Genomic DNA, 23,168 nt, shown 5'->3' with positions numbered 1-23,168 from the left:
TAGGATCCTCTTACACCGGAATTGGTGTTTGCACACAGTTTTCCATCGTGCAATATTTCACGGTCTTCGTTTTTTGGTTATTAAAATAGGATGTTATCCAACAAGTGGAGGGGAAGACAAGGTCAGGGATTTGGTTCCCATCTCAGAAGTGGCAGCTAAAGCTGCTGAGCAGCATGTGTTTCTTGTTTGAAACGTATCACTTATTCTTATAAACAATAATATATACCATCTGTTGCAGCCATTCATAATTGATAAGATTTGGGCTGTGTTTGACTGCAAAAACCCATTTCCACATGAGTGTAGATGTTCAGATGAAAAAGTGTTGCAAAGCAATTTGTTTGAGCTTTCTTACCACACATAACACCAACAATGTCCAACTGTCTCCAGGCACTCACATGGGGCTCTGGAAATCCCATTTATCATTTCACTGGGAAGCATCACCATCTTCCCATGGCAAAAGTGGTTTATCTTCAGCTGGAATGGCCATCTAGAGTTCGACTGTTCAACCACTTCAGGGCTGACCAAAAAACCAAAGCATAATATTAAGGGCATTATCCAAATGCTTCCTAAACATTGACAGGCTTAGGGTATCAAGCACCCCTCCAGGAAGCCTCCTCCAGTGCTGGACCTTCTCAGTAAAGAAATGTTTCCTAATGCCAAGACTAAGCTTCCTCAGGCATAGTTTGAACCATTCCAATGTGTCCTATCACTGGATGCCAGGGAGCAGAGCTCAGCACCTCCCTCTACCACATCCTTTCCTCAGGAATCTATAGAGAGCAACAAGGCTGTCACTTGAACTCTTTTTCTCCAAACTGAACAAATCCAAAGTTCTCAGCGGCTCCTCACAGGAGCAATCTTCCATCCCTTTCACTGCTCCTTTGGAAGCATTAGAGCACCTTAACATCCTTTTTATATTGTGGGGTCCCGAACTGCACACAGGACTCAAGGTTAGTAGAGTGGAATAATCACCTTTTTTGTTTGGCTGGTTATGCTGTGTTTGATGCACCCCAGGATGGGGATTGTCCTCTGGGATGCCAGGGCACTCTGCTGGCTCACACTGAGCTGTTGTCAACCCTCATTCCCAGATCCCCTTCTGCAGAGCTGCCACTCCCCCACACCAGGCAAAGAACCCAGCAATTGTTCTTGTCCCAAATTTTGCCCCATTGCCTGATGCTCCAATCTATCTGTACTCCCTCTGCAATGCCTCTCATCACTCAAGAGATTTAAAAGCAACTCACAGCCTGGGATCATCAGCAAACTTGCTAATAGTGCATTCCCATCCTATATCCAGATCTTTGATCCACTAGGTAAATGACCTAGCCATAGGAGAATACCAAATTATTTAAACAGGGATCTGCCTATGTGAACCCAGGCTGACTGTGCCTGGCAACTAGACTATTCTTTAAATGCCTGTCAATAGTACCCCACTACGATCTACTTCATAACTCTCCAGGAACTGGGGTTAGACTAACAGTCCTTCTTATAAATTGGAATAACACTGGCTACCTTCAAGTCAGCAGGGACCTCCCCAGATATTTGGTAAACTGATCAAGAGGGGTCTTGCCATAACATCTGCTAGTTCCATCAGCACTCTGGGATGATTTCCACCAGGCACCGTAGACTTGTCAACATTTGGCTGATGCAGCTGGTCCCTCACAGTTTCACAAAAGGAAAGTCACTGCTCCCACACATTTATGGTCCTCCATCTGAAAGGACAGGCAGCCCAAGGCCTACCAGAATTATTAAAGAATTAGGGAACAAAACCCAAATAACACTGAATGCCTCCACTTTTTCTTTATCTCCATTAGAGGGGTGATCACCTTAAACAAGTATCACTCCCAGTGTTTTCTTTAGACCTTCTCTTGCTATTAAAGTACTTTTTAAAAAGCTTTGTGTTACCTGCCACAACACTGGCTAGTTTCAACTCTGATTGAGACTTGGCCTTTCCTGTCTTTTCCCTGCATGCCCAAACCACAGCTCTGTGACCTTCCTTTTACCAAGGAAAAATGTGAAGGATTGTTTTTGTGTACTCTAGAACTGGTTTGAGACTTTGTTAGCCACTTAATTTCATTTCTGAGACAAGATGGCAGAACAGACCACTCCTCTTCGAGAAAGAAACACTTTTCTTTTTCTCTGGAAATCTCTCCATATTATCATCACTGCACCACAAATTTCTCCCAAATGTGAAGGCTCATATTCATGCTGTTTAATAAGCAAGACTGCACTGATTTAAATACTGTCCAGTTTCCTCTCTGCATCCAAATTCCCTCCAACTCAACAAGAAAACTCCCAAGTGTTTCCTTGGGCTCTCATCAAAGGCGTGTGCTGAAAGACAACTACTATGCCTCTATTAAGACTGTTTAAAAAAAAATCAGAAAATACAGTCCAAAACTTAAGACATTAGTTTAACTTAAACATGACAATTGAATCAGGTCATAATTTTAATGGATTCTATTAGAAACACTGACTTTTTGTTTTCAAAGTACCAGCCACAGAATGTAGATTTGTCACTTTCTGGTAATTACTAATATCCTCCCCCACCAGAGTCATCTGGAACATATTTAATTATTGACTTCATTGGAAATGTACATGGCACATGCTCACTCTTCTGAGTAAGTCTTTAAATGGACAAAGGCCTATTTGTTTCTCCTCTGAAACCCCAGCCCGAGCACATAAAGGACCCCCCAAATTAGGCTTCTGTTAGTTGCATGCACCACATATAAGATGCAAACACACAAGCTGACATCCATCAAACCTTTAAGCACATGCCTGGCTGGGAGTGTCCCGGTGGTGCCAATGGGAAAGGCCGAGTGAAACCAGGGGTACAACTGTGCCTTGTACAAAACACCCACGTGGCAAGTTTATCCCTGCTTTACAGCTTGTGCCTCTGCATCTCATGCCATGGTCTGCATCAGAGCTGGCTCAGGTGTGCCCGGGGGATAGGAGCATCTTTTCTCTCTGCTGCATTTTAGTAGCTGCTGCCTCCACACCTTCAGCTCCATACTGATTACTGACTGAAAGCCTTTCCTGTTTCAGGCACTGCCAAACCCGAGTGTAAATACACAAAGCAGCAGCAGGATACAAATGTGATTATATCGAAGCAGGACTCATTTCAGCCTGTGATAAGGAAAAGACCACCAGTAGAGATACAGTGTAATTTCATACCAAAGAGAGCCACTAGCCACTCCATTCTGCTCTCCCACATGAGGCTAGACTATGAAACTCATTTATCTTACAGTTTCAATGTTTTGAGCCACGTCTTACTAATAAAAAAATATCTCCAACACCATCTATTTATTGTTTCCTGATTTTTCTTCTCAAAGTCAAATACTCAAGCTCAAGTCTGCATTTGCTCCATGGACTTTACATTCCTTCCACCCCTTCAGTTTTGCTGCAGACACGTGGAACATCTTTTAGGGCTGCATTCAGAATAGCACTTAAATGCACAATTTGCTGCTTTAAATAGTAACATAGGTGGAATGATGCCAGAGTGTTTCCTATACAGACATTAAAGGTAGATTTCCAGGGAAGCTCAGCTTTCATTAGGGCACCTAAATATAATAGACTCATTTTCAAAATCCCAAGAGCACAATAGTTCCTGTTCTGTTTAGTAGAACCATTATTTTGCAGATCTGAACATCTGAGGTTTTTGGAAGCTTTCAGGTGCGTGAGTGTGCATCTGTGTGGTCCTGCAAGCCATTGTAAGGGATGAAATGGAAAAATGTGAGATTATTAATTTTTAAAGAAATAAAAAGGACAAGGCCCCGACGCTGCCTCTCCTGGGATAAAAAGAAAGGACTCAGCTGGATTACGTGGTGACATGCCAGCCCCAGCTGCACCAGCATGTGCACTCCAGCAAAGGACAAGACAATAGTTCCACTCACAGACACTGTTCAAGACACACAAGAGAGAAGAGAAAAAATACCCAAAAACCCAAAAAAACAAACCAGAGTTAATGAGGTGCAGCTGAATAATACCTTCATAAAAGCAGAGAGAGAAACCAGGTAGACGTCATCTGCAAGGTAAATTAAAATTATACATCTCTGAGGATTATCAGTGAAAATTGAGATCTGGAAGGGAATTTGCTTTTGATATTGGAAGGGATAAATACCCACTGTAAATCTTTTTATGTGGGCTTGCAGAGCGGAACAGAGAAATTAAAGATAAATGAGATTAAGGCATTTTTTAAAAACTACATTAGACATTTTTAAGTTACCCATGGAGTGAAAAAGGACTTTGGAGGAGGAGATTAGTTTAGGCCCTCAGCAATACATTCATCTGTGAAATCAATTGGAATAAATCTTTTTTAATCTGAATTGGTCATCATTCCACTCCCCACCCACTCACCCTGCCCACCTCCCCCCCCCCCCCCCAAAAAAAAGAAAAAAAAGAAATAAAAAGACACACCTTGAAAGCCCTTTAGAACATTTCTGCATAGTCTGGCAATCAGCCCAGGTAAATGACATGCCATGACTACTTTTAGATAAGAAACCTCTGGAAAAAAGTTGCAGGATTTTGTTTGGTGTTTTGTTTTTCAAAAGGATACCCTGGGGAAGGCCCTTTTACCTTAGTTTTGACAATTCCTCCAATTTTACTCCTTCTGGAAACAGAAGCTAAAAAAATCAAATACTATGCAGGTCTATGTTTGTCTCCTTTGCCAGAGTTGAGGTGCATACAACCACAGTGGTTTCATGCAGGCTGATATTGTTAAGAGTTGACTGGAAATGTTGTTAGGAAGAAAAGTGGAGGAAATGAGGGAAAGAAGTAATACATTCAGATGTATTTGGCTCTCTTCCTGGGAGCCCTTTTAATATAAAGAAACTCAACGAAGTTGTATTTTTAGATCTGGAAAGATGCGTTTTCGTCTTTCACACACTAAAGGGATTTGCCTTAATATACTCAAATTTCCCCCCTCCCTCCTCCTCCCTCATGTGCTAGAAGAAATGAACTTCAATCCTCAACTTAGCCACTGGATACACATATTCTGTTCTCCCTGTTGGCCAGAATAAAACCCAATAAATGTATTTCATTTCTTTTGTGGATTTATAATAGCACCTGGCAAGGATGGTCTTAATCTCCTTACACTGCTTGCACCAATGAAAGAAACCTTTGCAATACTTCTTGTAAGAGAAATTAAAGGAAAATAGGAATAAAACCTGGAAATATAAATATTATTTCCATGAAGATCTGTTATAAAATATATGAAATCCATATCAATATCTCCAGAGGGTGCTTGGCATAATACCACAATTTCGGCAATGGCTTATTAAAAACAGAAAGAAATATATATTTCCCTAAATGATGACAGAGTTGTTCAGAGACAATTGGGAAGTGTGGGTTCATGTTTAGGCAGCAAATTGGTGGCAAATATCCACAAGTGTCACGTCAGAAAGAATTGAAAAACACAGCTTGGTATAGATGACTTAAAGCCAGTGGGGTTCTTCCCACTGGTGCTCCAGAAAAGCGTTTGCAGAGGTCAGGCTGCTATGTTTTGTCAGCATCTTTATTAAGGTACAAATCTATTTCAAGCACAGATCTATTTCAGACACTACAAAGATGCTTCACTATTTAGATAAGGAACCATCAGCTGAGAAGGTGGGAGGACTGCAGCCTATTACTTTATTGAAGAATATCCCATATTTTCCTTCTTCTTTCTATGCAGTATTGACTACAGTTCCCCTTTTGGCTGAGACAATATCAGTTATTTACTATGCTAGAAATGGGTGTGACAAAGATGAGTTTCTTGAAAAAAAGCTAATGAATTCAGCCAGCCTCAGGCTATCAGGAACCTGACCCAAAGTTTGCTGACACTGAAAGAAAGTTTCCCTGCAGCTGAATGACCTCTGATTCAGACTGAAAGGCCAAAGGCAGTCGCGCAACAGATTTAAAGATTTTAAGCACCTTTTAGTTTAAATTATTAGAATCAAACCAAACCCATACCTATACACTTTCTCACTAAAAATTCAGCTGCTATGGGTCAGTATTGAAAAGGAATAAATAGTGCATAGAAGTCACACAAGGAATTAAATTACCCTCTTACATTCACAATCTTCATAAAACAACTTATACTACGCATCACAGTTTTCCACCTTCAACTTCCATAATAAACCAATTATAGAGGCCCTCAGGAGAACTGACAGGGCTCTATATCAAGAAAAACAGCCTATGTGAGAAACACATAACAGACCTACACTAAATTCTTTGACTTATTTAAAGTCTGGGTCTCCACACTGCAAATTTTCTGAGAGTGAGGTGATGGTGGGGAGAGATGTGAATTTTGCCTCTTGTGCTCTACCACAGAAACCTTTTAATATTCTTTAAAAAAAAAGAACCAAAACAATTTCTCCCAGCTGTACAAGCTTCAAAATATAATAAAAATATCAACAAATGTGCAATCAAGCATCATCTGAGAAGTTCATAGGTTGCTCAGGATGTACCACACTCCAGCTCTCATCCACTGCAGCATCTCAGACCTAAAGGAGATGAGCACAGCACTGTGGTGACTTTCCTGATAAAGAGAGCTTGTGCAACTCCCAAGACATATGGGAGCAAAACCTGTTGTTCATGGAGATTTCCAGAACCACTGCATGTTTTAAAGACAGAATGCATCGGAGCATGGAGGCATTTCAAAACTTCAAGCCTAGAACTAGGGAGCGGTGAGCTGGTTCAGGAGGCAATCAGCTAAACACTCAGGAGAGAGCAAGGGAAAAAAATTACTTTCCACACAAAGGCTCATGCTGGCATGGGTGGAAGACATGAAGAAGTGTCCCACTACCTAGAGGAAAGGACAGAGATGACAGGAGCCAGCAGGAGCTGGCTTTTCATGGAAGCATGCTGGAACTCAGAGATGCACCAGGTAGTGATGGCCTTCCTACTATGGAGATTGCCTAACATGTATCTAACTTATCCCCACAAGAAAATCCATTATGGTCCTGCTGACAGCACACCTTCAAACCAGTCTGTATTACAGACACACTGGAAACCATCCAACTTCCTTATTTTAAGCCAAACTTATCTCATATTTAAAAATTAACCACGTTGCCATTTATTTCAGTGTGCCTTACAAAAATGCTCATTTCCCTTTGTATTAGGCTACTTCAAGTTTTCAAATACCTTTATTTCCCCAGCTCTTAGCTTTCCTTCCCTTCTTGAACATTGTGCATGCAACTATTCAGATAGGTCAGCCTGCAGGTTTGCAAAGGCCCATAATATCAGGTTATTTTAACTAAGAGTGCTTTTCAGTGGGCTGTTGTGCAAGTGCACTCTCCCCACAAACACCCAGTAAAAGAAGACTGATAAGGGAAGCAACATATTTTTTATTTCTGCCTCTCTAGATTAAAATAATAATAATAATAAAGAAGCTAGCAAGCAAAGCTGGGAATTTCAGTAAGTACAAAAAAAATAGGCTTTTTTGACTGCAATGCCAGGAAACTGTAAGCATTGGAAGAAAGGCAATTTGTCAGCAGGAGACAAAGATTCACTGCTCAGAAATAATCATAATGGATAGTTATGTCTGCTATTGGGTTTTTGGTTTGGGGCTTTTCTTGTTTGTTTTTTCTTTGGTTTTACTTATTCTTCCCAACCCATGCACAAAAATAATATATTTAACAAATAAAACAAAGGAGGCCTGGCTTCAGGAGGGAATTCACTCATTACTGGCCAAAATGCCAACAGTCAGGCTTAATCCCTTGGGAACATTTGCCATTTTCCCTGCTGGGCCTTGAGGGACTAAATTCTCTTGGGAGAAAACAGAAACAAAGCAAACATAAAAATCCAGGGCAAAAGAAAACAGAGAAGCTGCAAGTCCATTCGTTTAACAAAACACAGCACTGCTCTCAGTGGGCAAACACTGCTTCTCTACCGATGGAGAAGGCAGCAAGAAAACACAGAGGGAAAGCCTAGAGGCCACATAATGGCCTTACAGCACTCCAGAAATAATTAAGAACTGTATTCTTGGGAAAAGTGGTCTCATTAAACTGTTTTCAGATTGCAATTTTGTCCCATCTTCCCCCTTCTCTCTCCCTTTCTACCAGCAATCTTAGAGCAACGAAAATATCAGTTTGCTTTCCAGTGCTTGTATTCTCTTAAAAATGTCATTATTCAATTATCTGTCTATTCACTGGCCCTAAGGTCCAGCAGAGCAGATATTGTGTGCCTTCATTTAATGTTTTTAAATGCACTTCAGTCCACTTGTGATACAATAAAACTTTATTGAATTCTGTTCCCACATCACACTTACCATCCCTCACTTTTATTGATACGTGAGCCCATCTACTCTTCTATCAGCAATAAAAGGAATATTTCTAGCAAGGCTATGACCTTTTCTTCCATCACTACAGCAACTGGGAAATGTGATTTCAGGTTCCATATTTAAAAAGAAAAAAAGTCCTAAGAAAAGAAAGGATAAAATATGCTCATGTGCTGTGGTTTTTTTGTTGGGTTTTTTTTTTTTCTCTCCCTTCCTCTTCGTAGTATTAAAGAAGGAAATTCTCTGTAAGCACCAGAGATGTGTGGTGCCTTCACATTAGCTCACACAGAAAGAAACAGAATGGAAAGAAATAACAATTCATCCTTCCCTCGAAGCCATGAGCATTTTTCCCTGGCAAGAAACATCCCTTTGAACAGATCTCCCCAATGTTAAAAGCTGATGGAAGGCTGGTGGCCTGGGTGTGGGGCAGGTTATCATCACAGTGGGATATGCCATGCCTGAGGCACCCTCCTGCTGCTGCCATCCTTTCCAACAATGCAGCAATGGGCTTGTCCTCATTGAGTCACCACCCTTTTGGCACTTTGCCCTATCCTATAGCTTAAATTTTCCAGTTCCATGTTTAAGAAACAGGCTGCTTCTGAAGGACAACAGCGCACAAGTTGTTCTGTGACCTCCAAAACCTAGAGCCTAAAGGAACTGGGAGCTCAGGATAAACTGAAGGTAAATCTGACTCAGATACACCTAAATCCTCTTTTCAACACTGTGCTGGATCCTTGGGAGCCTGGCAAGTTTGTCTCTACAGAGAAATGAACAGAAGAAAGCATTCCAAAATACCTCTGGTGCTTTCAACTCATATAATTTTCAAAACCCAAATAAAAACTAAATGCAGACAATCCCTAAATTTCAGTCTAAGCCAGTGGGCAATAGCTGCTTGCATGCTGGAATTTCCCCCTCTTCAGATCTGGACATGCTACCCATGAAGGGCAGTGCCATTGCCATGTCCTACAGAGCACATGTGCTTGAGAGAGAAAAGGGAGCCTCAGCTGGGCTGTTCACTCCATTCCTCCTTCTCCAAAATACCTCCAGAACTGCTAAAACATGGATGGCTTGAGTGTCACTTACATACAGAGGCAGCATTAGCAAAACCAAAGGGTGGGTTTGGGTTTCTTGTGTTATTTATAGAAAATGTGTCTGATGAGAGTGACAACCAGCTGGGCAACTCTCCCAACATCACTGCTCCTGCAAAACGGGGCTCTCTTGCTGCCCACTGGTCTCATGTACAGCTTTGGATAAACCAGTCCTCTGCTTTCTGTGCTGGCTCATGGGTAAAACAGGAAGGCCTTTAGCACATTACAAAGGTGAAATAAGAAAAATTTTACTCCTAGATGTACTGGCACCATGACAACAGGATTGTACAAGCACCAGAAGATGATAGTGAAGTGTTTCTGCAATGAGAGTGTTGACCTAGCTTTACAAAACCACCTCTGCCACTGCTGTTCCCATTACCCATTTAACTCAGCTCTGTAAAGGGAGAAGGGCAGAGGGAAGGAATGCAGCAGGAAACAACAGAGAGCTGGATCAAGGGGACCCTCACCATGTCAGGTTTCTCATACTCACACCACAAAACAGCTCAGTCACCTCTCCACAATGAAACGTGTCCACAGCTCTGGCAATGGCAGACTGCAGGTTTGCAGTAGTATACATTCAGTGGAAAACCATGGAAAATCTCTCTTGGTCAGTAATTACTAAAAGCAAATTCAATTTAAGAAAACTGGAGTAGTAAATTAAGTATTTCAGAAGAAAAAGGGGCAGTACCTAAAGCAAGTGTTAAGAGAAATACCACATGCTAAGGCCTGCTTTGAGAAAGACAAAATTACTTGAATGATTTTTTTCTGATACCAAAAAAACAGGACAACTGATACCACTGAAGCTTAACAAATTAGGTCTGCTATCTTTTTACCTGCTGATATCACCTACTTTTCACTGTCAGAGGGCAACCTAAGAAGCCCAGGTGTCCTGGAATGACTGTCCATTCTAGTAGAAGGCTGCTGCTAACCAATAAAGCAACTACAGGATCAGGGATATATGAGGAGAGGACTGGGCTATCTGCATAATCATCTCTCATCTTGTCCACATGGTGAGAGTAACTGCAGGCTCATAAAACTCTCCTTGTCAGGGGTACCTAGTGAACACACAGGAATGCAGCGTGTGGGGTAATGTCAAGGAGATTTTACAATATATGAGCTACTTCATAGAGGACACTTGGATTTCCCCCATCTGAGAGGTAAGGGGGATGCTTTCCTCCAGAAAATGATATGAGCTAGTGGTGAAAGAGTTAATAAATAAAGAATAAAATCTCAAGAGAAACAGACTAATGAATGGAGTTTTAAATCTTCCATATTTTTTTCTTTGGGGGAGCATACACACTAGCACTATACTGAGCACAAGTGCCTAAGATCAGTCCTAACAACATCTGATAAGGATGACTCCCAAACCCTCTCCTCTTGAGATGCACACCCTCCCTTCTGCTGCTCAGCCAACACTTGGGTAAACCCACTCTCTGTCCATAAAGAATAATTTGAAACTGTGAGAAATAACCCACCCAACCAGACAAAGGCAAGCTGGAATTGCACACAAGTACAACTGCCTGCTGAAATATTAATTCCTTTATGATGCAACTGAGGTGCTCCTTTAGCAGATGGCCATATGGCAGACCCCACCACTCCCCAAAGGCTGGCTGCACAGGGGCTGAGGCATGTGGGCTCAGTGACAAGAACTGACCTCTGACAGTCAGGGCAGAAAAGAAAGAACAGATTTCATCCACCAGGCGTGGCTTTGGTCCAGACATGCCTTTGCTGACCTGCTTGCCCAGATCTGACACCTTCCCCATCAATTGGGTGACTTCTACTTATGGGACACCTGTGGGGTCCAGGTGGGGAACATCTATCTACAAAGTTCATCTGACCATTCTGAGGAAGAAATAGAGGCAGCAACAAAGCCAGGCAGAGACTGAGGCAGGAAAAGAATAAAATGGAGCTCTAGGTTTCCCATTCCATGTCAGTACATGAAGGGACACAGTTTGCCTAAACAACCTAGCCCACTGGTGCTACACTGAATAACAATACATGAAGATTTGACCCAAAATTTTCTAGGTAACACACAACAACAACCTCAGAAGACTGGACCCTATTTCACCATGTGCCTGCCCTTTGTCTTCCCCCCCTAACTCTACTTGCAGAGGCCCCATATTTGATTCATAAAGAAGTGGAGGAAGCAGCCATCAAAGCTCCTACCTTAATTGCAAAAGCAGCATGTCAGTTGTCATCCTTCTCCTCCCTACATTCAGATCATTAAAAAACACTCAATCCCTACTGTACATTTATTACTGAGCAACCTCTCACAAGAGTTATGCTACTTCTTATACACAGGGTCAATTAACACTTTGGGGTATAATACTGACATATTGCCTTTCTCACAAGGCACCACTATTCCTCTTTTTTTTATGTGCAACAAAGGCTGTGGAGAGGTACCAGGTAATGACTACTGCTTTACCAGCCCAGTCTCTGGAGGGAACAGCATACCCTCATGAAAATCATAAATCACAGGGAAATACAACCTGCTGTGATAAGTTGAAACCAATCTTCCCTAACCCCTTCCATGCACAGTGTTGCTTCTGAAATGAAAAGCCTCATTTAGAGTGGAATAACTCTAAACTATAATTTGGAGTATATTCTGCTTCATAGGGTAGATCCTAAGCCCTGATGTCAATCTTTCCATGAGTTTAATAGCTCACCCCATAAAAAGTATTCCATCACCGCATTTAGAAGCTTCACAGTTTTGTTTAGAAAAATCAAATATGGACACACTGAGACTGCTGCCAGCAGAGTATCCGAGTCCCTCAACAGAAAGGTCCCCTTTACTCAGAGAGGTGGTCCTGGAGTTTCACAGAAACCAAAGAGCACGCAGTCTTTCCAGGCTGCGGCAGCAGGCAGGTGGCCACCTCCTGCCTGGGGGATGGGGACCACCCCAGGGGCTGTAAGCTCTGGTTTCCCCTCTGGACAGGGTGCCTGCCATTGCTCAGCCACGGCTGCTCTCCTGCAGCCCATGCTTGAGGCAACAAACATGGTCTCAGTCCTCGAGCCAAACTCTGATGCCTCCTGCTGCTCTCTCAGTACAACACTGTGGGTTGAAAGCATACACTGCCATACCTGCTTTATTATTTTGAGAGGTGTGCTACAATAAGCTTTGGCCTGCTCAAACAGAAAACCTGGAAATGGTGCTGTTATTCATCACTCAGCTCTCTACCTCTGCTAATAAAAAGTGCACTTCTCGTATTATCATTGCCATTTCCTTCTTCAGGTACACCCTTTTTGGCAGTAGGGCCTTATCTGCATGTAACAAATTTGGTTTCTACAGAAAGCAAATTCTGAGGTACACAACTTTTTGTAGCTCTGAATTTCCCACTTGGCACATATTGCTGTCATCTCAGGTGACTGGCTTTCTGCTCTCAAAAATTCAGTCTAAATGGCTTGCCTGTAATTTGCCTTTGTAACTTTGGAAGCTTATAAATTAGTATTTTTCTACCATGAAACATCAAATTACCCAAAACAATAGCTTCCTACCTCCTTGGTGACACAATACTGTATTTAAGGCACTTCTCAAATGCCACCAATTACATGGACATAGGTCAGTCAAAGCACACTGCTGTATGAGTACAAGCATAAACCTCTGCAAAGAGAAGCTGTAAGCCAGCAATAGTGCTTCAGTCCTCTGGTCTGCTTTCTCTAATGGGGTTTCCCAAGTGTATTCCAAAAGATGATATGTCACTGTTATGCTGTACAACATGGGAAACATTATTAGGATATTTTTAACCTAAGCACAAACCTGACACAGAGAACCATTTTTCATATCTTATCAGCTCAGTCTCATATGATGCACATGGGCTGCTTTACTCTCCCTTGAGCAACAAGGGACAAGCTCAAGGCTGTCCCAATCTCCACAATATCTCTACTGAAATAACAAGTGCAAATATATCAGGATACATACTGTAAGGGACACACTCATACTGCACTTCCAGGTACTTGTACGTCCCAGGGCACGGGTCTGGAAACACATCGGGGCCGGCAACAACCGCACACTGGGTCCGATTACTGCATCTGGAAAGCAACAGAGATGAGAGTCAGAAAACAGACCAGACAGAAGGACAGGTCAAGAAGCTGAGTGACCCCTGCAGTGTCAAAAAGATGCAGGAGTCAGGACTCCAGCATCCCCTGGGGAAGCTCAGCAGTGATCACGCAGAGGCTGATGGCAAACACCGACATCTTCATCAGCTTATTATCAAAAGAGAAGAGGCGTGGTGGCACAACCCTTCCCCTCCAGGAGGTATTTCTTTAATACCAGCATCCTCACAAATAAAATGCAAGGACTAAACCAACAACAGCAGCAAAAATAATCATTGCATGTTTTATAGCAGACATAACAATATGTTTTGCAACATTTTTATAAAGTGTTCTCACAAAACCAGTTATCTTGTATAACACTCCTTAAGCCAAAGCAAAGACTAGAAACAGCAACACTTGAGTGGGAGGGAAAAAAAAAATCACCAAATAAGCTGTCTAAAAACCAAAACAATGTTTTCATACAAGTCCTGTTAGAGAAACTTCCCAGACTGATCATTTGCAAGACAACACCCTTGCATTAGGCACAAATGGCTAAGCTTTATTCCATCATTCTGCCCAGCATGGATGCACCCCCTGAAATGAGGTACTTTTTCCAAAAAGCTTGGTCTCCATGAAGAAGTCACAGAAGGAACAGACCCTGCCTGCTGCAGTGAGTATCTTTCAGCTTAAGAGCACGCACACAGAGGTTGAGTTCTGCAAGATGCTATTCTTGAGGCATATACAGGTGCATGGGTGACTGACTTGTGCATGTGTAGAAATCCACATTTGCCTCTGATTTCATGGGATGGGACAAACACCTCTAATGTACAATTGGTGATGCAAACAGTGATTCTACAGAGAAAAATAATCTGCTTCTTTGTTTGTTTAAATAAAAAAATATTAAAGAAAAAGAGAGAGATATTATTAGTCTTTGATTTTTCTGATTTTGCATGCCAGAAAGAGACCTCCTAAGGGCTAGACCACTGCATCTATTTTCTTAAGGATTCTGCCTCCTCTGACATGAAATGGGACCCCTGACCCTGCTGCTCTCCTGGCAGAAACTGTAACATCCAGGACAGAATTCATTTAGGTCTGCAGTGGAAATGCTTTGCTTTTACCTGAAGCTAAAGTTTGTCAGCCTTAATGCGGATTTTATTTGAGCCTGTAAATTAAAATTGATTCATTAGCAATTGCCTTGAGCTCCATAACTTCTTTAATTTTATGGAAAGAATAATAAGAGCGGATACGCTTGCTCATCAGGCTGTTTTGCTGGATACCAGATAATCCAGAGGGCTGGGACATTCTCCTGCTTTCTAGCTGAAAGACAACAGTTACCACAGCAAGTGACTAGTTTTGTTATATAGACAGAAAAATAATTTCCTTAACAAAAAAGATAACTGTCCTCACCCATGCTGGGATATCACAGGTAGCTCAGACCATGCAAGTGGGCAGTTTTCCAGGAGAGGCTTTGAACATCATCCAGAATTTCACTTTCAACAAAAATCCTTTACTGGGCTCAATGTGCCTTTCAAAAAGCAATTTCACTGGTCTAATCAATAGTCTTCCTGGCTGAAGGGACAGCACTGGCCACATTACACAGAATAACAGCAATGGATCAAAGATACCTTTCAAAATCATGAGTAAAGATCCAGAACGAGGAGGAATTGGAGGTGGAGGGAGGAACAAGCACATTTAGGGCTCATCTCTGTTGTGTTTTCATTGTGTTTGCAAGGAAGCATTTGCTATGAGTGGTCAAGCATTTCCTTGTGGTCCTTTCTTTTTAATGCAAGAACTTGGATACATAAAACAGAAGTGAAAACACAACCTGGAAAGTTGTATGTGAACAGCACAGTTTTTAACCTCCTCAAATGCATGCTACCTTCTGCAATATCACCAAAGAGACTAAAAGCTTCATGATACCAGGGTTTGAATGGGGAATGCAGGATGCACAGAAATGCAGAAGCTTTTCCCCCCAACTCTATGACATCCTGCAGCCCCCCTACACTTTCCTGGAATGGGGGATGGCAAAGCCTACCAAGCACAGGAACTTTCAAAGAAGGTGAGATCAAATGATCAGTGCCACCTTGGGGAGGAAACACAGAAAATCAAATTAAAAACTCTCAAATAAAATCACAAATATTATGTGGTGTCAGTAACTCACAAAAATAACTAAAAAAGAGGTCATATTAAAAATAAACAAACAAACAAACAAAAAAAAAAAAAACAAGAAAAAAGCAGAACAAAAAAAACCCACCCAAACCAAAAAATAAACCCCAAAATGAAAACCAGGAGAACTCAACTTCCTCTCTTTTTCACAGTCCTTTCCTATGGGCAGCAAAACTGAACCTGGCACTCGGCATTTTGAGTTTCTTTTTATCATCCCAGGGTGAAACCCACAGGTTTCTATTCCAGCACATTTAAGGGATGATGGCAATTTACACTAAAAACCATAGGAAAAAACCTAATGCCTGTTCAATGAACTATTACTGTCAGACATCAGGCTATGGAAATTTTAAGGGGAGAAAGATGTAAAAACCACTCATCATTAAAGCTCTGGTTGCTCTGCTTTTGCTCATGTATTTTATCCCTTTTACAACAGCTTCTTGGTCCCTTCAGCTTTGTCATATTTCTTTCCAGACAGATTAAAGGCCCAGGTGACACTAAGTGACATGCAAAAAGTGACACAGGAAAGGAGATGTGTAAAAGATGATGAATCTGTAGCCTTGAAAATGACAGGGAGAAAAACCATAATGTATTCCTGCTATACTCCATTTCCAGCAAACCAGGCCGTGAGCTCTTCCTTGTAAATCACAGGATTTTACATGGAATCTTGGGATTTCCTGGCACCTGGGTCTTGGCAATACTTGCGCCAAACTCCTGCAAGTTGTGAGGCTTAGCTCTGGGTACTGCCTGACACTGCCCACCCCACTCCATTCCCCCTCCCTTCAGTTTTCTTTTGTTTTTTCTCTCCTTTCTTGAAGGAAGATCTTTGCCAGCTACTGGAGGTACAGTTTGCAAAGAGAACCAGCACTGCAGCAGCTGGAATGAAGCTGGTAAGTATGAATCTGTCTCCACTACTGGGCAATCACAGAAACACCTCCCCTAGCTATACAGGAGCTCTGCATCACACTGGATTTATCTCCAAGAGTGCAGGAGCAGCTTACATTGCTGGCTTTAGAAAACTTTAGCATAACCCTAGAAAACTACAGTCACCTTTTTCACACCCATCTATATGTCTTATTACTTCCTTTACACAAGCACCTCTTATTTCTAGCACTGATTCAACAACTCCTTCAAAGAAAACCACTTTCCTTTCCCCATCATTGCCCTCAAGCTACAACTTTTCCACACAATTCTTGGCCTCTTGGGGTATTTCCTCATTCTCCATATGTTCTGATGCCAGGCAAACAAGAGAACTGTGAGAGGACTCTGTGAATTTAGGGGACCAGATAGACAATTTTATGCTCTTAAAAAACCAGCTTCCATTATATTAGTTTGTCCAGCATTTTAAAGACAAATGTTCTGAAGACACAAGAGAACTGAAGTAGCCCCTCAAGTGGTTTAAGTTCACCTTGTTGTTTGTTATTATGAAATCTGACAAGAAATTTATAGTCATCTTTTTATGTGTGTGTTGGTTTGTTTTATGCATCATTCCTCTTTCCCTGTTATGTCCTGAAGTGCAAGGTGGCACATGAGTAAAGACACTGCTTCTCAAAGACCCTCTCCACATCTTGGGCCACCTCCATAATTGCTGCTGGGATTTGTGGACACTTGCCCTGAACCAAGAGTGTCCACTCAGCTCAGCAAGATCAACCAAGAGACCAGAAACCAAAGCAAAACCCAAGATTAGCATTTTCAGCCCAACTTGAGACACCAATTCCTGTCTGTTCCCCTATGTTCAGGAAAAGAGAATACTCCAAACTCTCCTAGAAGTCAGTCCAAGGTACTTGGCAGCCTTCAACCATCCATCATCTCATAAACATAAGTTCATGTTATTCACATCTACATTTTGGAGAGGAAAAAATCACCCTACTGGGAAAATGAAAATTGTTGCAGTTGCAAGATTATTTAAAAAAAGAGACAAAAAAACCAAAACAAAAACATAAAACAAAAACAAACAAACAAACAAACCAAAAAACCACAACAGAAACAAAGCAAAAAAAAATGGAGAGGGGATTCTCTGTGCATTCCTTCCAGCTGTATTTATTCCTACTTGTTAAGATCCCCATTTTCTCTCTCTATCTGGATATGTGGAAAAGTATTTAATCTAGAAGCGAGGTGTCAATCCACTGTAATAAATACGCCATAACAGAAAACATGGATTATTTTAGCAGAACTTCTCCCAGTTCCAGTGGAAAACGACTTTCAGGAGTTTTAATGTGAAACAGGAATAGTATTTCATTTGTCATTTGTTTTGCATTTATAGCAGTGGGACTGAAGGAAACATTAGAGTTCAGGACCAGCTGCAGGGCTCAACTCTGCTTGCAACTCTCTGTTCAGACTTTAACTAAAAACAACACCAAAACTTCATTCCCCTTCAGCAAACTTCCATTTCTTCTCCCTGGAAATATTTTTATGATTTGTAAGTGACAAGGTCATCTTGTGACAATGAAACAGAAACACTTGAGATGTAAACAGCTGCTTATTCCTGCTGTGATATCTTTAATTTTTTTTTCAATGCTGACATTGTTAATATGTTTAGCAAGAGATCAAGAAAGGGGAAAAAAAAGTTTGGCAGTTTATTTTCAGGCTTTCCAGAAACCTTTAAAGCATAGACACGTCAACAACATCAGGGTAGACGTGTCTAGGGCAATATGTTTGTCAGAACAAAAATGCAAAGGCAGCATAAAATAAAAGATCAATTCCAAACAAAAGCCTTTCAGCGTTAATCATGGCAGGTGCAGTACCAGCAAAGCTCCTAACTCCCCACCTAGGAGGGACCAGACAATAAAAGCAGGTGCCTAAACCCTGGAGGCAGGCACCTGCTCCTGCTGTGCTAGGGACATCAGCAGAAGAGCAATGAGAATCCATGCCCAGCTCCACCACAAGCCTAGATGCTCAAATACTGATTTCATCCCAACACACCCTCCTTCTCCTTATCCTCCAGAGACAAGCCCTTCAGAGATGAAACAACCATTTCTGCAACACAGAAGCTCCTGTGAACCTGGCACCGTGGAAGCTACTACCTGGGGAAGCCACCTGCCTCCTCTGAATCCACAGATTGTCAGAGTCCAAACTGGGTGTTAAACACCCTGAGGATGGGAAAACTTCACATCCACAAACTTGGATGTACAGGGCATGTACTGAGCTGCCACATCCAGCCCATGCTCTGCTAACACACCCTGCTCATAGCTGTGCTACCCCTCCACCTAGAGCAGCTTCCAACAAGGAAGCTTAATGCCCACGTGTGCCAACCAAACCACTCACCTGTGTTTTGTGAGCACTGGCTGCCAAAATAACAAGGCACTCTTTCTCCCTGCCCTCAGCTGAAACACCTACTTTACACAGACTTTATTTTTTTCTGCAAAGACAAGGCAGCCATCGTGTGCCCAGGCACGCTAATATAGCCAAGACATCAATATCTAAGCCTCTTCCTCAAGGTCTATTATGCTTTTCTAATGGTTTTACAGTAACAGACAGACTTAATTCGTTATCCTTCATGGCAATGCTGCAAGACATCCTTTTCCTTCCCTGGAACACAAAAATCTCCTCTCTGGATGAGTGCTTTAAGAAAGAGGCTGTCACAGCAAATAAGTCAGCCAGGAGTGTGTTCTCCCCTGTCAATATATGATATTTCCAAATTAGCCCTTTAGGAAGAGCCTAAAAAAAAAAAAAGAAAAGAAAAAAAAAAAGCCCTGGAGAAAGAAAGTAAACAGGAAGCAAAGAGAAATATCACTAAAAAATGGAGCTCACATGATGGGTTGGAAATAAGGGGTAAAGGAAAAAAAAAAAGGCAAGCAGAAAAGGGAGGCAGTTGAGAACAGAACTGTAAGCCCCTAGAAAAGACTTGGGTTCAGCACATTTGCTTTTGGTAATATGCTGCACAAAAGCAAAGCTAAATCCCCCACCTGTTTAGCTTCCCCAAACAAAGAATTCCTCAACAGAATCTTTTTCTGCCTCTGCAAAACCTTAAAAGCAAAGCATCTAATGACAGGGAGATGAAAATCCAGTTTCTCTAGCATTTTTTTTATTATGAATGGGCCTTTTTATTGATCTTTCAGAGCAGTGAGAGGCTGGCTTTCCAACCTCTGCTGCGATATAATTATCTGCGGTGTTTAATGCTAGCACAGACGAGTCCCACTACACAGTGCATTTTGTTGTTTTATTGACAGGTTTTAATTATCCAGGTGCTAGAGCTGTCAGATAGGCTGCTTCTTATGTGATCAAACTAATACAGGATGAGGCAGAGCACTCTAATTGCAGCCTCACCTAGTGCCTCTGTGCAGAAATGCCAACAAGATACATTTAAACTGCTATGATTATTGTAAAATCTTATAAAGTTTGATGGGAAAAGGAGTTCTCTTTCTATAGCTCCAACCTATTTAATTCCCCTTGTTATTATAGTATATTGAACAAAGGAAAATTGAAGGAAAACAAGCCTCCAAAACCACCCCAAAACCCCAGCCAGCAAAACACCAGAAAAATCTTGCAGAGCCAAACCAAATATGAGCTGCAAAGGTCACCAAAGGGACTACCTTGATATGTTATAGAGAGCCTGGGAGCAAGAAGGAAAACAGGTCCTGGAAATAAATTAAATAGCAGTTTTACAGACTAAAAACCAAAAAAGTAATTGCAGTGTTTCAACTCATTGATAAGGCCCTTAAAATTTAACAAGAAGCATTTAATAGCAAATTCACAAGATTTAAGACTTTTTAATAAAAATTTGGGGCACCCCTGGACATGGTTTATCTGCTGAGCTGCCAGGGACACCTCAGGCCAGTAATCTGAGGTCTAGGGCAGGACCTGCCAGCGGGGATGATGTGATTCATCATCAACCTCCAAATGAGAGTTCCCCCAAGCAACAAAAGCTTTTCCTCTGTGCTTCATCATGTAATGTCTTTTACATTCTATAGTTTCCTTGGATTTCTTTTGCCCATCTCCTTGCAATTAGCACAGTGAGGGGAGGAGGTGGAATCCCCAAAGGCAATGAATGTGCAGGGCAACAGGTGAGCTTGGCCAAGCGCCCTGTGCCCATGTGCAGCAGCCCTGCAGCTACAGGAAACAGGGCTGGTGAGAGAGACTCTCATCCTTAAAGCAAGAACAGCAAAACAACAATGTGCCCCAGCCATTGGGCGTATTTGGACAAACAGTTTGGGTCAGCATGGAAAACAGATCTGCACTGAGCACATCTCAAGCAGTCACGGTGCTGCTCCAGCTGCGGGGAGATGAGGACACAAGCACGGCCAGGTTTGCAATGCAGGCTAACATTACTGGATGGTCCTCAGGGCTAATCACCACACCAGCCAGGCCTTAAGACTGTAAAGCTCATCTTTTAAAGAACTATATCGGCCCTTTTACAGGTACTCTAGTTTTTCCAACTCCATAAACTTCTGTAGCAGCCTAATAAAAACCCACTTTACAAAACACTGTCGGGGTATCTGGAGAGGAGAGCTAACACCTAAAACAAACCAACCAATAAAAGGCTCATCAGTTTAGCCAGACTAACACTAGTTAAAATAACTGTGAACAGAAAACAATCTGGTTTTTAATTTGGGCTAGAAGGTCAAATTAAAGGCTAAGGGAGATCTGGGCTGAATTTCAGCTGGCACTCCACATTACTTTGTCTTCATTGCCATTTTAACACAAGTCAATGTGAGTTAAAGCCCATTTTTTTCCTTCTTTAGTGCAGCTACCCAGAGCTGGGATAGCCAGAGCAAGCTGAAATAGGTCATTTTTCTCTACAACAGCTCTAAAGTCTGTTGAGACACTCAGTCCACCATTACCTGCCTGTCCACTGAGCCTGCAGCCCAGGGAGCAATGCCCTGCCTGACACCAAGGTGCTGCATCTCTGTAGCACTGTGAGGTACAAACCTGCTGCTCAGCACTGGCTGAGCAGGAAGCAAATTTTAACATGAACACTAAAAAATGTTTTAAATATATTAAGAAAAAAAATCATAAATAAATATTCCACCCTATTTTCAAAGGAAAATCTGGTATTACTTTCACCATATCCCTCTTTGCTAATTGTCACATTACTGCTGCCATTTACTGTCACCACCCAGTGCCCCCATCCCAGGCACTCAACAGTTGCTGCAAAAGATAAAACTGAAATCAGAGAATATTGTCTCTAAAGGGGCTGAAGTAATCAGTATGCATGGGCTGGAAGGTTTAACGTATTAGCCTTTCACCTCTGCAAATAGGGTTAAAGAAAGGTTTGAGGCCAAAATAATTTGTACTGCACTCCATCTCCAATTTGACATAATAACTGAATGAAACAAAAATGAACACGTCCAAACAGCACAGAAGGTCAAGGCTGGGCAACTCCCTGATGAACTAAAGAGTGAACCAAAGGCACACAGGCAGTTCTGCTTCTGTAACTCAGAGCAGCATCCCACCTCACTGCTCTTGCCAACAGCATGGTACTGAGGTGATTTTTAAGAAAAGGTCGATAGATTTTAGTTTAGGTGGCAATTGGCCCTCAGCCTCTTGGCGTGGGGGGAGGGAGGCAGCAGAGTACAGTAAGCTTCCTGACCAAATGAAACACAGGATCAACATGTGACAGGTTGCGACTTTAGCACCATGGCTAAAGCAGTTCAGACAAAAAGATAATATTAGTGAGTAAAGAAACAGTTTCCAACAGCCTGCCACATCGTGTGCTATTAATTCAGCATCTGTTCATGGTCCCTGATTTTGTACAGCACCTCGTGCAAAGGAGACTTGGCCCTCTCTATGCCTCAGGCATTAAAGCAAGACAAATAATAATCAGAAACAAAACGAATTTTCTCAAAAACTAATCCTGAAATGAACTAAGCATGTTATTCAATATTCAAAAGTGATTTCTTTTTTTATTTTATTCCAACACAACCAATGCTGCCTCTTTGATCTCCAGCCCAAAGCTTGAATAAAGGCAGTCTGCACTTTGATTCTAAGCTCCAGAGAAATCACAGTGTCACAAAACCTTCATACGCTTCCCAGCTCGGCATCGCCCAACCAAAGCATATTCAGAAGCAAACGGTAAGGGGGGAAAAAAAGCCAAATATCAAATGCATTGAAACCACAGTTGGGAAGTTGCTCAAAATGTCTAAACATAGCACTGAACACTTTTTGGCTGCATGCAGCAACATAGGAAGGGATGGAAGGAAGCACTTTTAAAAACATATGTCCAGCAGCTCCAGAGAGGGTTTCTTACACTATGCTGTGTAAGAAAGGCTGGGTGAAATCTAATCACATACCTCTAGCCTCTCACACCCCCATTCCTTCCACACTTGTCCTTCCCAAGGCAGTTTTCAGCACATCCATCCATCCATCCACCCATCCATGCATCCATCCATCTATCTATCTATCTGTCTGTCTATCATAAGTTACATATACCCACCAGCTCTTCTCCTTCCTCACCCTCTGGTCACCATCCCGAAAGGGACACAACTTGTTCATTACATACTTTATCCAATTTTAAAACATCTGTTTAAAAAACAGAGATTTGGCTAAAAAAACTCCTTGGAGAAAAAGTCTGATAGGAAAAAGGCCTCTGGACATCTGCAGAACAACAGCTGGTAGGAACAGAGGAACAGCGCTTCTGCAAAACCTCAAGTCTTCTTTGTGACTATGTGGAAAATACTTTGTTAGTAGAGGACTCACTA

General features: G+C 41.9%; 1 protein-coding gene across 20 annotated transcripts in view; it reads right to left on the bottom strand.

The window, feature by feature from the left end:
• The window catches only part of ADGRL3 (adhesion G protein-coupled receptor L3), a 493,319-nt gene that overhangs the window by 198,403 nt on the left and 271,748 nt on the right, over window positions 1-23,168 (bottom strand). For all 20 annotated transcript variants that reach the window (XM_066548038.1, XM_066548041.1, XM_066548022.1 and 17 more), the window contains one exon: window positions 13,256-13,365. In XM_066548038.1, the coding sequence (XP_066404135.1) occupies window positions 13,256-13,365 (110 nt within the window). The remainder of the gene's footprint in view (window positions 1-13,255; window positions 13,366-23,168) is intronic.

This window comes from Molothrus aeneus, chromosome 4 (genome assembly GCF_037042795.1).
Source record: "Molothrus aeneus isolate 106 chromosome 4, BPBGC_Maene_1.0, whole genome shotgun sequence".
Classification (NCBI taxonomy): Eukaryota; Metazoa; Chordata; class Aves; order Passeriformes; family Icteridae; genus Molothrus; species Molothrus aeneus.
Note: the sequence above shows the minus strand (reverse complement) of the source record. Positions and strands in the feature narration are given on the sequence as shown.